Raw genomic sequence first — 16,413 nt, 5'->3', positions numbered from 1 at the left:
TGTTAATTTTTCCTTAGGTCAGGAGTTTTCCATTTAGAATCTGGGTTGGCCATCTCCCCAGCAGCTAATCCTTCTCTAGAGGCAGGGGGGAGAAAAAAAACACAAAACAAAAGTCAAGGATTCCACACAGCCTAATATTCTGCAACTGTAAAAAAATTTTTTTTTTTTTTTTAAACAACCAGGCAAACAGTAGAGCATTGTTTAAAACAATAAGTAAATGGAGACTCTTCTAGTTCTGTTGTCCTCTTTTAGGAAGAACAGCAAACAGGCATAAGCAGACTCTCTTTTTAAGTACTCGTCTTTTGCATTCTCCGTTTCAGCTTTGCAGTTGTTAAGAAACACTTTTCTAGCACTTTCAGACTGAAAACAAGACATTGATTTCACTCTGGATCAACAGTATTGACGCGTTAAGTTTAGATTTTTCCTCGTAAAGATACGCAGAGCACCAGTGTTTGTGCGTGGGCAGCTAGTTCAGTAGAGCACATGCTTAATCTGCTCTCTGTTGAAAAAGGGGGGAAAAAAACCCTAAACTACAAAGAAAAAGAATGTACTCATTTGCTTGTCAGCCAGGATAAGCAGATGACATTTAAAAAAATAAAATTGTTTTTTTAAAACTTGTAACACCATTGGTTCATTTATAACTATACCATTGAACTAACTCATTGAAGATGGTTTCTACAATGTCAATTCTGATAGTTATAATCAAACAGCAAGCAGGTTTTGTTTCAGCAAGGCCACAGTGGGACTGTCTGTTAGAAGTATCTAAAGAAATCATTAAACTTTTAGCAGAGAGAAGAAAAATACTTCAAATGAGTTAAAAGAAACCAGAGCAGGCACCATTCAGACACTGATGTTATCAGCAGCTCTTACTCAGAAAGGGAGGATGCCTTTGGGTCTTTTATGGACTTGCACAAGCAACGTTCCCATCTGGTATTGCGCCCGTGCCGTAAAGCCGCAGCTCAAAGCATCAGCTAATTGGAGCCGGGCGAAGTAAACCTGACTGCTCCAAATGGCGATGACCTCCTCACTGCCAGGTTTGCGCGGGCAGAGCCTGGACCTCTGTCCTGCAACCTGTTATGGTAAGCGGAGCAAAATAGTTTAAAACCTGGGTCAGAAAGGCTGATACTCTCTCTGCCCTGCAGCGGGGCGCAAGCAGAACGCGGTGCGCAGCTACGTGCTGAGGCACCGCACGCTGGGGCGGGACACGGGGAAAGGGAGCAAGGGATGCTCTGCAGCCAGGAGGGCCACTAGGATGGCAAGCGGCAGATTAATTGGGAGCGTTTTCTTTACCCCAAAAAACTTCACAAGTTGCAGTAACTTTTCCAGATTTTTGTAGTCCTTTTTTCCCCTCCTGAATATTCTCAGACTAGGAATTAAAATTTTGGACTGCACTTCGCAATATATTAAGTGCCTTTATAAATCCAGGCCTTGGCATTCATGTAGGAAGTGAAAACTGTTATAAAAACACAGACATAGGTAGCACCCACATACCTTGTAAGTAATGATGCTGTGACATACAAAATATTATAACTAGGCATGACTCAAGGTGAGGGTTCAGAAGAATATATCGTTAGTAATTGACTTTACACCTGCAGAATCTCTTCTATGAAGAGTTTTGGTTTGGGGTTTTTTGTTTTGTTGGTTGGTTGTTTTGGGGTTTAAGATCATTAATCAGTCACAGGATGAGCTGCACTTTAAACTCCCTTATGGCCCTGTCAAGCCCTCATGTTGCGGCAGGTTTGGCACCCTTTGTTTTCTTTAGTGATAGTCCCATCATGGTCCAGCTGTGTCATAGCCAGAGCTGTCCCTGTTTGCTGACTGCCAAACAGCAGGTCCCAACGTGTTGTAACCCACAAGCCTCATCTTCCACAGCCTTGTGACTAGCAGCTGAATTGTAACCACTAACCAGCATCTTCAAAATACTTTTTAATTAATTGACTCCCCTAAAGAACATAACAAGCAAAGAATAAAATTAGACAATAGTCCGTGCATAAAGTTAAACTTTCTTTTCCTAATAGTTTTAAATATGTTGTGATCAGTCTAGTCTGCTCCTGGCTTGGGAGAGTTAACTGCTATCAGACATTTCTTGCCACTATTCATCTTCCCCTCATTTGATTTTCCTCTCTAGTTTAAACAGAGTTTGGAAGCATGGCTGGTATTCATTGGGAAAATTAACAGCTCCTCTGGTGTTTTATTTAGGGACCCACAGTATGTTTTCCTAGAGCTACCTGTTCTCTGCCATTGTTTTATTTCCCTCCTATCCATCGCGTTCTTAATTCAAAACCTAGTGGTCAAGCAAGCAGATACCAGGGTAGGAAAACAATAGTCCATTAAAAAAATTGTTAAATATGCAGATGCTATTAACTTAAATTAATTCCAAGCTTAAACAGCCTACCTTTCCCCTCCACCCCCCCTTCCCTTGGCCTCTTCTCCTTTATACACACACACTGCTCAGTGTTACCCCTACCCATCCGGCACAGGCACTGTGTCCGTGGCCTCAGAGCATGTCAGGCAACAAGGCTAGGTAGTACCGTCAGCGGGAGGGGGTTTTGCTTTTAAAAAACAAGACAGAAGCACAGGAGAGTGAATTGCAATTTTGCTTCCAATCACCCCTGCTCCGTGGGACAAGGTGGGCTATTTTGGGTGTATCTGAACAGCGTGCTGGGGGATGGTGAAGAGAAGACCCACATGCTCTGCAGAGATCCCGGTGTAGTTCTGCAGGGATGCGGTGCCGGAGCTTCCAATCCCCGTCCTCACGCTCTGGCCACGGCAGAGCTCAGCCCAGCGCAGCTGGGGAGCCCTCCTGGGCGGCGGCAGCTCAACACCTTCTGCAACTGCAGCCTGTCGTGGGGTTTTGGCAAGTTTATTCACCTTGACCTGGTTTAGCAGAAATACTTTTTGCCCCATTTTCTTTCAGCCTTATGCTAAGCTACAGAGAAATGCCATCTTAGGTTTCACAGCATCTTCAGACCAGCTATCCTTGGGGTGCCGATTGCTTGCTTTCTCATGGAATTTTGTACATCCCTAGAGCATAGACATGGTTATTTTTCATGCCATTCTTAATATATTAGAGTCAAAAATAGAATTACTCTATGTAAAAGGCAAGGACATTATATCTCTGGAGAAACAGCAGTGTACCGCAACAACAAGCAACTTCAAGGCACAAAAATAAACCCTTGGAATTTTCTTCCTGAAGGGATGAGAAATAAGGGGGGGGAGAATCAGCAAACCAGTACCCGATAGCCTGTTTCTTAGCCACACTTTGTCCGTGTAAAGCACATATTGCACGGAGGCTGCGTTTAATATTTAGGGTTGATATTGGCAGGCCTTGCTTTACTAACAGCGTATTACGACGTTCCTGCTGGGAACGACTGGCTCCTGTGTGCTAAAGAGACTTCTGTGGAAGGAACAGAAAGCGTTTGGGCTACAGAAGCATGGGGAAATCCGCACCCCCCGATAACTGGGAGCATTGACTGGGGTCGTTACCAAGCACTGAGCCCAGGAAAGCAGAAATGCCTCCCTAGCCCCTCTCTTGCCCTCACCCTGCTGGGGGGCAGATGAAAGAATACACAGCAAAGTTCACACATCCTGATCAAGAATCCAAGTCATTCATGAACTTGGACTCAACTCCCCCAGGATCCGTTTCGGTGTTCAAACATCAGAAAAAGGGTATAGCTGCTCCCCGGCACCCAATCCCCCACCTACACCAGGAAATCAGCCAGAAGCTGAGCCAGGAGCGTTGCTGCTGGGCCACTGCGAGTGAGTTCTAAAGCACAGCTATAACATATAACCTGCTATATAGTCATGTACTGTCTGTCCTGGCTCTGGTTTCTGTGTGTGTATGGGGGGGTGGTTTGTTTTAAAGAGGCAAGGGGAGAGACTGAGTTGTTACTACCTCCCTGGAGCAAGAAGGATTGTATGTACTGAAGCCAGAAAGCCTCAGCAGCTTTAAGAGAGGTGGTTCTAGCTGCTGGCTCCCAGGATGTGTACCTGTATCTCCCATGCTTAGATAACACAGGCTAGATTTTCTATTATTCAGTGCTTGCAATTTCTTCCCCCCCACCTTCAAGTTTTTGCTCAAAATAGAATCTATCAGTTTGGAAACATCATAAAGTAGCACTGCAAGCAAGCTCTACAGATCATCTACAAAGAGAAGTTGCTACAATAATTGCATCTGTATAAAAACAGGATAGCTACAAAATGATGAATGATGTCTCATGGCTTATCAGTCTCAGTGGCAGATAATACTTTGGCAAGAAAAGCCTTTATTTTCTAGGTAATTGTTACTTTTGTGTGGAAGAATAAGGTGGTCAAGTCCTTTTAAAGAAACTATTGAGGCTTTTTTCCCTAACAAGATAATTGCTTTATCATTCATGGTATGTCTGATGCTCCCCCAGAGACTCTGTCCCATCTAAGCAATAAGCAGTTCCTCAGCACATATCAAAGAGCTCCTTACTGTCCTGTGGTGAAAATAACATGGCCAGACATTAAAACAAGCATAATTTTCCTATAGAGATAATAATTATTTGTCTAATTAGACAGTTTTGCTACATACTCACCATGATACCTTCTTTTTAAATGCAGTGTCTTTAAAAGGAAGGTGTAAAAAAATGTGGTAATTGTGGAGAAGACCAAGGAGATTAAACACAAAATGTTTCAGAGACTGAAGTTAAACTCTCCAACGCCTACTGCCCAGGATTTGCTCTATAGCATATACTGGGGGGAGGGACGGGGGGAAATCACTGACAGTTTGAAGGCCAAAAACTCCTAACCAATTCAAGGTGTCCCCTGTTGCCACCAAAGCGCTATCTGCGGGGGTCTGTGAGCTATCCATGTTTGCCCAGGATCCTGCTGTAGCGTTTTGGGTATGTCAGCATGCTTCTCCACTCTAGAAGACTTTTACTGACCAAGGTTAGCATTTAAAGAAAAACCCACCAATATAATTATAAATATCTGTCTCAAAATGCAGGAACAGGATCAGTAGGTCATCACAAGAGGTAGTAACCAATCCTCCTGCATTGCCATTCCCTAAAGATCAGCCCGGGCAATGCCTGGTCTGTTATGGCTCCATCTATTGCAAATCAAAGCCTCGCAGTCAGCGTGCAAGCGTTTTACCTTCCGGTGGCGACCAGAGTTGAAGCAGCATTTTTGGGGGTAGGGACATTCAGTCCCTTGTGCACTTGCTATCAACGTAACAAGCTGACATTGAAAGACTTGAAACCTGTTTATAAAATACAGCGGTCAGTTTATCAAAACCTCTTCTAGTTGTATAGCAAAGCTTACCAAGGCCAAACACCATGACGTGGTATTTTACTATCGCTCCTGGCAGACAGACTTATTTCCCTAACACCTGAGCACTTCCCAATAAGAGCAAAACCTCGTTTGTACTCCCGGTGGGTGCCCTGGGGTGCTGCGTAAGCAAGCTCTGCGTTGGTGACACTCACCACCGATTGCCAGAAGTTACCCCGATGTGTTTGCTGCCTTGACAGAGCTTCCCTGCACGCTACAGAATAGGGGGTGCAAAGTTTCAGATGAACACTTGAACATCACTCTTCAAAGCTACCGTTCCCTGTGCTGCAGCCTGGCTTAGATTTTGGTTCTGATATACGTTACCGGATCAAAAAAGTGAAGAGCTTTGGTAGCCACCTTCAGAGAGGTGGCTGCGCTGCTTGCGCATGCCAAGCTCGCGCTCGGCAGGCTGGACCTGAGGGCTGGGTCGCTAGCGAAGCCATCGCTGCCTGGCTTCTGGCACAGCACGTGGGGACGGTCCTCACTGAGCCTCTTTGTCCGGGAGCAGGTTCCTCCCTCACAAGCTGGATGCGAGTTTTCAGGGTATGACCAGAGCGTAACGTGTCATTTGTGATGTCAAATAGCAGCCATACAAAATCACAGCACCGTGTCAGCTGTGCCAAATAATCGAGGCAGCTCTAGCAAAGGTTTCCACACCGCAGGCCGCTTTCGGCCACGGGACAGTGCTGCTGTCCAGACACCGTGTGCCAGCTACTGCTCTTCCACGTGGGAGGGGAATACAGCGGGGTGGTTCAATTCCCAGCCAGCTTCTAGGGGTAGCAGGAGAAAAGCTCAGCCAGCCCCTTTCTTGGCAACTCCAGCAGAGCTGATGGAAACCACAGCTGAGCTCCTCTCCCCTGGTTGTCATCTCTGGAGGCATTGCTGAGGTGAGGACAGCAGTTTAACCGCTCGCTCTGCGTCGCTCCTCTTTACAGAAGTGGCTCCCCAGCCTACCGCCACCTCTGCCAGGTACTGAAAGGCACGCTCCAGTACGTACCAACAACGTATTACTGGTAAAATAAATGCCAAATACAAGCCAGCTGCTGAAATAAGACTATCACGAGGAATCTCCAGTCGCTAGATTCCCAGACAGTGCTTGTTTGCAGCATGATTGCTGCTCGTATAGCGCACTGAAAGGAAAAACAGTAATTTTCTTTTTTCCATTCAGTCGTGTTCCCTCTGTACAGTGCCACTGCTGCCATTTCCAACACATCCAAGTTTTGTCTTCAGAGGTTTGGATACCGGTACGTTCTCCCAGGATCATATAATTATCAGTCTGTAATCTCCTGTTCCACTACAGAAATGAGCAACCCTTTTATGTTCATAGAAACAATTTAGAAGTGTTAAAAGTTTGAGCACTAGGCCCCTGGTGCTTACACATGTTTGAATTGGCCCTCCCTGAAAGCTGATATATTCCATCTGGTCTATTGGATTTCTTGGCTTAAAGTTACTGGAAACACTTAATGTTTCTTCAGCAGCGATCCCGTAGCTGTCCAAGAGTAAAACGCACACTTAGAGCTGGCTCCCTGGCTGCTCCGTGCTAAAACGCTACAGGAGAAGTGCTTTTAGTGCGCTTTTTTCCCCCGTCTGCTTTTAGAGCTATTTTGAAAGCCCGAGTTCTGCGGTTCACTTTTCTAATCAATCTTATAGCACGCAAGTGATACTTGAAGGATAAATAAAACACACAAGTTTGCAGCTCATTACCTCCAAACATTTTGGCCGAATACTGCAAATTAAGCAACGAGATGATTTTGTTTGTTTTTCTATGTTCTCCTTTCCAAATCTGCACTAGTTTTTTCTTGTCCTTATAGCTTTACATAACAGCTCAAGAAAGTTTCCCACTCTTATTTTCCTCAAAGGTTATTTATACTTTATAAGCTATTTATAACAAGAAAAAGAGACATTACAGGTAACCGCAGGTTATAATGAAACAAGCTGTCAGCCCAGTAAATTATCAACACCAGCAGCAGCACTGGGTTAGCCGTTCGGCTATCCACTGCTCATTTAACCCCTGCACGAGCTTCAGGATACGGCTGCCTCCTTCCTTCCCATTGGCATTCGCAGGCTCTGGGGCAGGTATGTCACTAGGTTAAAATACACAGATGCTTTCAAACTGGGTCACACAAATCATTAAACCAGCACATTCCTACAACAATTTTCACGACGCAGCTATCTGACGCTGTGGCAGCCTCTGAGAGCGTGCCTGTTCCTTGGCTTAATCCATCTCCCACAAGCCTGAGCAGCGGCTCGCAGCTGGAGGGCTGCCCACGTTTCCAGCAGCTTTGCTGACTCCTTAAAGCCTGGCTTTTGCTGCAGAGGCTGCGCTGCATTTGAAAATTGAGGATTCAGGAGTATTAAAAATATTTCAGCCTCTTCATCATCTTTACTTCCCTAAATACTTCCCTCTTGTGCAGTTAAGATTCAGGCCTTTGCTTACTTACAGCTCAGCCGCAGCACAGATGCAAGGGCCTTGTCTGACCCCATCACCTCCCAGTCCTGCCAGGCTGCAGCGGGCTCCTGCAGCCTCTTCACCCTTTAACGTGCAGCAGCTCCGCTCCCCAAGACGCTCTCAAGCCAGCTCTGTGCCCCCCACACGTGCACTGCTTGGCAGCGGCTTGAAAACACGGCCCACCACCGGCTGCTGGGAGCTGGGGTTACACTCACAGAGTAAGCAGGGGGGAAATAAGGCACACAGCTCCAGGCGTGATTCACTTTAGACCAGGTGAAGAAGTCAGTGGTTGAGGTAATTGATTAACTCGTACCAGCTGCAGCAGGCACCGGGAACAACTCCCAGTGCCAGCTGGAGCTCCACAGGTGCGACAAAGCCAAAGCAATCGCTTTGCATCCCTTCGCTCCAAGCAAGCCTGCTAATGCAATTATAAACGCACCGGACAAACACAGAAACTCTGCAGATTAAATCCTGCTCCGTCTACTTTTACCTGTGGAGCCGCGCTCCCACCAGAGCTCGCTTCAACGCGCCTTTCAGCCGTTCGCCAGGGGAGAAAATACCCCGGCGGCAGAACTTTAGTAAGGCTTTGGCTAAGAAGGGGCTAACTGGGAGGGAAATGGATTCATGCCCTCGGGGGGGTTGTTTCCATATCCGCTTAACTGCTTTCAGAAAACATGGACCATGCTCTCCCCTGGGCATAGTGGGAGCGAGTTCTGGTTCACTGGGTCCGCCCTGTGTTTTGTACAGAGCGGCTGAATGGCCATTTACATAAAAACGGTATTGCCGAGCATTTCGTTCTAATCGTTCTGTACTTGGTACAGCCAGCTGCAATCAAAGCATTTCAAGAATATTGCAGACACTCTTGCATTTTAGCCCCCAAAACTCTTAAAATACAAAACTCTTACGTCCACTCCCTAGAGTTGCCAAACTTTGTCTACACTTCTGTTATTAAGCAACTCTGTTATTAAGCAATCCTGTTATTAAGTTTAGTGGATGTGAGACATCGTTGTCGTGTCCAGCACCGTGTGCCAGAGGCTGGGCCGTCACTGGTGGGGAGCAGCGGTGTGGCACCCTGCCCACGGGACTCCCCGGCGTGGGGAGCCTCTCCCCTCGGTCCCCCCCGCAGCTGGGCCTGCGCCATTCCCTCTGCGGTGTCGCAGCTCTGGCAATACACGTCGGAAGAGTTGCACTTTTTGAAGGATAGAAGGTTGCTGTGGGATTAATCCCATCACATGGGGCTTTTTTAATAGCTTTTATCATCGCAAGTCTTTAAATGACTGAGAGAGAGAGGGAAGAGAGCAGATCTGGAGGCAGAACTGGTCCTTACTTCAGTAAAAACTAAGATGTCAGACTTTCTATTAAGGAAGCTAATCATTACCCTGCAAAAAGTATGCTCAGAGGTTGGTTTTTCTTTTGTAGCTTTGCTGTAATGTTCCTGAAAGCTAATAGCATCTATAATGTTGTTGCTGATTTGTTTTGCTGTACGAAAGAAAGCAGAAAATAGACTTGCTGTACGTAGGAGGCGAAGATGTATTTTGTGTAACAAGCCACGTGCTGCAGTAAGAAAAGACTGCCACAGTAAACCTGCAGTTCCCCTGAAAGCCTGAGTTTAATCATGTGGCTAACCACTTGTGATCTTTGAAAGGCAAGGCATCACCTTGGAGTCTGAGCATTACGTGATTTCGGAGGCAGGAATCCAAACAATCAATGCGGGTTCTCGCTCCTTCCAGCGTACACTGCTGCAAAACCGCGCACCCCCTGATTTTAGGCAAAGCTGAGCACAGCCCTTTGCAAAGAGCCCCCGTGCCATCAGGTAGGCTGCACGAATGGGCTGACGACTGTTGCGTCCCTCCTCCCCACCGCACGCGCGTTGTGTGCCCCCACCGGCGGCCGCTCGGGCAGCTGGAGACCACGGGCTGAGGCTCTGCAGAGCGTCGATGCCGGCAGCCGGGCTGGCAGCTTGGTAGTGCAGCTGGGCTGCGCCGCTTGTCCTCCCACCTGAGCTTCTCAGCGCTTTCCTGACGTGGTGGAGAGACTGTGGCAGCAGGCTGCCGCTTCCGTATTTAACGTAGAGCACCGCGGTATGCCGCAGACGCACGAGCTTGTCCTGCGTCCCCACAGAACGCAGCCCTTCCCCACCGGGACCTCGGCTGTTGGGTACAGTTGACTGGGAGAGAGCGCGGCAGTCGCGGTGGCGAGACTAACTACCAGCTTTAACAGATTTTACAATACACAGGACAAATCGTGGAAGGAGGCGGGGGAAAGGAGTGCGCACAAAGCATTTGGACCTGCCTGGTTTCTGAAGGCTCTGAGCACTCGTGGCTGGTACGGCCAAGGTGCTAGAGATGCCACGGTGAGACAGAGCATGAAGTGAAGAAGGGGGCCGCAGCAGGAACAGGAGGCATCGAACTGGGGTCCTGGTTTGAACAGAGGAGATTAAGAGATATGAGAGGAGGAGTAGGATATAGCATTAGGGCTTGGTAAAGGAACGTAGAGGAAAGGGGAATACAGCTTCTACAGAAAAGCCTAGCGGCTCCAATGTAATAACAAATTTATTTTATTTTTAGAAAGATGAGACAGAGCTCAGTCCCATCTGTTTAATAGCAGATCCCACAGGTGGGACTTGCCATGGAAAAACATCCCAGCCTCAATGTTGAGTTAAACTCAGCCGATGCTCCCTGGCTGCAGTGCCCGTTTCATAGCTTGCTCCTTCTGCTGGGAGCTGCGTTACTGTTGTTCGAGGTACCAAACCCGGGGTGTCATCTTTGAAGATCACACTCTGTTCAGTTTTGTGCATGAGAGCCAGGGCTTTGAATATAGGAACATACCCCAGAACCACTTTTTTTGTGCCAAACCTCACTTCTGATGTTTATTAGAAGCTTTTCCATGCTGATTTAGCATTCAATATTTGCTCTCAGAAATCACATAGACGGGAGGGCAGCTGCGTGCATGTTTGAGAATGTGCTGGTGGTTGTGCTGGTCCTGGCTTTCCCACAGATGTGCTGGTGACCCAAAGACACGGGGCGTGCGATGGAGGACGCGGTACTTTGCTAGGCACCTCTTTCTGTGCGCCACGACTGCAGGATTTGCTTCGAGCCACAGAATTGCACCGGTTCTGCAAAGCTCTCCCTGCAGCGGGGAGCTGAGCACGGCAGGACCCAGCTGGGCTCTCACCTGGGGACAATGACACGGAGGCTGAAGTGTCAGGAACGTTAGTAAAATTAATATTCTGAAAATCTACTGCAATTATTTTCAGTTTTTGATCAGATACTGAACAACTGCGTCCAGTTGATTAATAGCAAATGCTTACTACAGAAGCAGACGCTAATATTAATCTTCCATTTTACTGTGTCAAATGCACATAATTATTCATCACAGATACTATTTATATACCCACGTACCGCTAAGTGAAAGAATGCTTTCATCCTGGTTTTATCATTTACTAGATTAAATCACAGTTTTTCTGTTTCCTCCCGTCAGCAGCTCAGCCCCACAATTTTCTCTCCAAATGACAGGCAATTCTTTTAAGCACATTGAATTATTTTCTCCAGGTGGTGATTCAGTTGAAATTAAATGTTACTCTTTCATATTGCTCAGTAGTACAGCTGTAGCACACAAAGAAAGATGACAACTTTAATATTCTAGCTAACTTGAAAAACAGGACTTAAACAGAAGGCTGTTTAAATTCAGAGTGTTACTATTCGAAGCGAGCACTGGCACCCAGCAGCCCTTTTGCCTCACACGAGGATGCAGGGAGTACGGAGAGGAAGGAGAGGCTGTGGTGAACCCACGGCAATGTGAGCAGATCAGACTGTGCCACAAACACCGACAGATTGACGGCTGCGCAGCGGGGCGACAGCACGGTTGTCTCGGCTGAGCATTCGTGTGCTGAAGGCTGGAAAGGGCCGCCGGAGCTCACCCAACCAGCCTAGGACCCACTCAGGCTCCAAAATCAAATCGGCACTGGAAGCTTTGATTTTTATTGTTATTTTTAATCTCTCGGTGGTTTGATTCCCCAGCAGCTGGTGAAGGAGACGGTTACCTCCACACCCTCGCACCAGCCAAGGCTCTGGTCTCCCAGCTGGCAGGGAAAGACGGGCATCTCCTTGGCATGAGCAAATCCCCAGGGAAATGAGGGACCGTAACGATAAAATGTCCTTCGATCCAACAGAGACTTCGCTGCTGGAGTATTAAACTGGATGACCATTTCATACGAAATCTCTCTCTTTACTTTGGTCAGTTAAAAACCAACATTAATGTGAAAAACAGAGGAAGGTCAAATTTACCTCTACCAATAATTAGAGAAGCTCACTGGATAAAGTTCAGCAGGAGCAGCCACATGCTGAGGTGCTATGCCGAGCGGAACTTCCGTAGCTGGGTAAAAGATTCAACATATTTATTTGAGAAGAGTAGAGCAAATAGCTCAGGAATTTTCATCTGGCAGGAACTGCATGCACTGAAGCACCAATATTTTACAAAAAATCACATTCTAGAATTTTGCAAATTGATCACAAACAGGAAAGGCATCATTACTAGAGATTAAAGCAAAATAAATCCATGTTTATGAATCTGCTTTATTAACCCTTACAGGAGAGGCTGCTTGGTCTAACCGTGAAACAGCAGTGCCCCCTGATGACCAGAAGTATAATTCTGTCACGTTCATGTATTTATTCGTCATTATCTCATTTTGCTTGCCTGTGATTACTTATTTATTGTTTTGAGCACAACATCTCAACAGATCTCTCTGCCAAAAAAGCTTTAATATTGAACTTCAAAATTAAAAGACTAGCAAAGACCCAGCGTAGGTACTCCCTGACAGAATATTCTGTTCTTAATTTGTAAGCAAAAACCCTCAGTGACAGCAAGACCTGACACGGATGTCTGAGGCCCCAAGGATACCGGGAAATAGTGTTGGAAATGTTCCCGTTATTGCAATCACGACTCTATGTAATGATCAGTTAAACATGCAGTGTCTCAGTTAAGCGCACAGGTACTACTTTTCTTCACTGATTGTGAAAATTATTCACCAAGTAAAAGTAACATTTTCCCTCTTCTCGTCTACCCCCAAACAGGTCCTGACTGTTTCAGTTCCAAGAATCTTGCCCTGCAAGCCCAGAAAAAGATCCTGAGTAAAATGGCAACCAAAACCATGGCTAACATGCTAATCGATGACACAAGCAGTGAAATCTTTGATGAGCTGTACAAAGTAACAAAGGAACACACAAGAAACAAAAAGGAAGCCCATAAAATTATGAAAGACCTGATTAAAGTGGCAATAAAAATCGGGATCCTTTATCGAAATAATCAGTTCAACCAGGAAGAGCTGGAAATCGTAGACAAGTTCAGGAAGAAGCTGAACCAAACTGCCATGACAATTGTCAGTTTCTACGAGGTAGAATACACTTTTGACAGAAATGTTCTTGCAGAACTTCTGAATGAATGTAAAGACCTTGTGCACGAACTAGTAGATCGACACCTGACACCGAGATCCCACGGGCGCATCAACCATGTCTTCAATCACTTTGCGGATGTGGAGTTTCTAACTGCCCTGTACAGTCTTGATGGGGACTGTCGGCCATACCTCAAAAAGATCTGCGATGGCATCAACAAACTACTCGACGAGAAGATCCTTTGAAACCACGCTCAAAACCAAGAAACCAACCAAAAACTTCTCTCTAGAACTGGCCACCCTTCATGAGCCATGGTGAGCAAGCGAGCTTCCTTCCTACCAGTCTCTTGCTCCAGTCTCTGGCAGGGGCCAGAAAGTGCTCACCAGGCTCATGATGAAGTGGAAAACTGAAATGAGAAAGCTATCAATTTTAATGTTTTGTTCAGATAATTCAGTCTTTTCCAAGGAGCGGAGTGAACAAGGCTGCTGATATATATTGTTCAGAAACAGATTGCTATACACCATGATCTTACTAGCTTTGTGTTCAAGGCTGAACATGTGAAAAGAGAGCAAACTCAAATGCATGGCTATGTAAAAATGGACAGGTGAAGGTAAAAGAGCAACGCACGGAACTGACCCCCAGGCCCTTGGTGCGTACGTCTTTATTATTTCCACGCTAACTGAAAAAGCTTAGAAAGCAGGGCTGCAATGGATTAAGCTCACTCCTCTCGAAAGGATCAGGAATCAGTATGAGAAGGCATCTCTGATTTTACACGGTATTTCAGTCTAATAGGGGAATAACAAATAAAACAAACTGAGTAGAAGTGGGAGAAAATTTAAAGAACTGCTCTGTGAAGCAATATTTTCATTAGAGTTCTGTTCTATACCTGCTAATAACAGAGAGAATGTTTCATTTCAATTTTGAAAAGCAGCTCAGCAGTTCAAGCTCAAAGGTAGCCAGAAAACTACATACAGTAGTAGATCGGTTTCCCTACACTCAGGGTTTGTGTATTTGGTGACATCAGACAAGTTTAGGCTGAAGGTTGTGCTGCTCTTTGTGCTCTTATTATTCTGCCTGGCAGAACAAAATATTCTTTGTGAAGATTTTGAAGTTGCACTTGTGAAGAGCAGCAGGACTAAGACACCAATGGAGCAACAAAGCGACTTTTACATCCCCTATCCTCAAAATACTCAGCCATGATGTTAATTCGTGCCTGCAGTAAAACAGAGGTGTGACCAAAAAAAAGGAACCCCATCCAAGTGTAGTATATCCACAGTAGTCTTAAGAGAACAGTCTTACTGACTCAGGTAAGCTTCGTGAATGATTTTTTTGTTCAAAATGTTTTCAGTGACTTTTTTTTTTCTTTTTTAAACAAAATATGGTGTCTTCAAACTGAAAACATTTTGCAAAGAAACACTGGTTTCTGTACACTTTTGTTGGGATTAAGAGAGAACGGGAGCAGAGCAGATACACCAGCTTGCCACTTGCAGAACCTTGCCCCTGGCTGACCCTAAGTAAAGGAATTACATTTGGAAATCTCTCCTCTCCTTGCCCTCTATGTCTTATCCTCCAGACTCACCTCCATGTACCGACACTTAGTGTCATGTACCATCCCCTTTTATAGCTAACACAGATAGCGGACAGTCCCATTATCTGGAGGTAACAGCTTCCATATCACATGTATTATAATAGAGAGATGCATGTACCTGAAAATTGGCAAAGATGAGAAAATCTATTTGAAAGCCATTCCTCTCCAAGGAAAGCTTCCAGGGCTGATCACTCATTACTTTGGATAAGAAAAAATTATGTTTCTCATGTAAACTCTTAAATACTATGGTAGTAGAGAAAACTGAAATTTTATTCTTCTCTTTCCTCACCCCAGAATAACTATATTGTTTCTCTTGCAACAACAAAATTGGCTATCACACCTTTATACAGTTGCAAATACACATACCCGGGTCACGTATTCACTTGGGTTGCATTAGATGGATTTTTATTTGTTCCCAGAACTCATTTTGGAGCACAGTAAAAATGGCAGCACAAGACATTACCAGAGCGGTGTGTAACGATGTAAATGTTCCCCATTTCCTTTAACCATAAAAAGTGTATTTAGTAGCAATGAAGGTGGACAATTCCTTTGCAAGAGAGCACAGTAGTGAAACAGCGACATTTGGGGTTGCAAGTTCAGCCATTTGCAGAGCCATATTTATATGCACCCTTAGCTGCGTTTTTTCCCAAGCACGTATGTGTCAGTTAATGCTTTTGAACAGTATTTATTGTATCCAACACTCCTGTCCCAGTGCACACATGTCAGATTTCGTGTGTTTGTTTCACTTGTGGCAAGCAAATTTAAGGTCTTTTTTTAAAGCCGGAAAGATTATTCAACATTCAAGGGAAAGGGATATCCTGTACCTGTGACTTTCTTTTTGTGTGTTGCAAGTATCAATATTCAGATTCTGGTATTTTAGACACACCAGCTGAACATCTGTTGTTTTATTTATAAATCTGAGTAGCCTTAAGGAAAGAGAATGTTTTCAAGTATTTCTCATACTTGCATATCCTGTATATTCATTGTTTACTTTTGTACTTGTAGCTTGGTATGTAATAACATTGCTAAAATATGGGCAATGTTCAGGTCACCTTAAGTATATGATGTATTATCATATTTGTGGATTAAAAATGTGTGAGTACTGCCATTTCTGTTTCCTTTTGATTTATTTATTCTACCATCCAATGTAAACTGAAATTAAGCAGTAAGAGTAGGGAACTCGTGTAATCTAAGTTTTGTCACCTTCAACTTCTGCGACCTTGGTGATCTTTGAAGGCCAGACTTTATGAAGGTAGGAAGTAGGTAGATGGACGGTTTAAGGGTTTAAAAGAAAACCGGAAATCCATGTTTCTGTTGCATCAGACACACGCAACATAAACATGCATCAGCAGCAAATTTAATGTGTGTTTTTCCAGAAAGTTCTCAAGCACTTGAGCTAACAAATGATGCTGGCTCAATGCGTTTAGTGGTGCGCTCAGGAACTCTGTCAGGAGGCAGGTGGAGGAAATGGCACAAGCTTCTTGCCTTCAGGTACCAGCCTCAGCCCAGGCTCAGCCTGAGTGGCGCTCAGAAGACAGACAGGCAGCCTGTGTCAGGGCCAGAGCAGATGGAACACGCTGAGCTCTAGCTCTCTACCAAGCACCTTCTTGCAAGTGTTCCATGATGTATTTAGCTCGGTTTAGCTAAATGTGATTTAAGTTAGACAAGACATATCCCTGACAGATTTCAAATCCCTG

At 45.2% G+C, this 16,413-nt stretch overlaps 1 protein-coding gene across 1 annotated transcript in view; it reads left to right on the top strand.

Moving 5' to 3' along the window:
• TNFAIP8L3 (TNF alpha induced protein 8 like 3) overlaps positions 1-15,824 on the top strand; it is a 48,863-nt gene extending 33,039 nt beyond the window's left edge. The window contains exon 2 of the mRNA XM_054837342.1: positions 12,811-15,824. Within this exon, the coding sequence (XP_054693317.1) occupies positions 12,811-13,373 (563 nt within the window). The 3' untranslated portion in view covers positions 13,374-15,824. The remainder of the gene's footprint in view (positions 1-12,810) is intronic.
• Positions 15,825-16,413: the final 589 nt, after the last annotated feature.

This window comes from Grus americana, chromosome 10, assembly GCF_028858705.1.
Source record: "Grus americana isolate bGruAme1 chromosome 10, bGruAme1.mat, whole genome shotgun sequence".
NCBI lineage: Eukaryota > Metazoa > Chordata > Aves > Gruiformes > Gruidae > Grus > Grus americana.
This window is presented reverse-complemented; position numbering and strand designations above follow the sequence as displayed.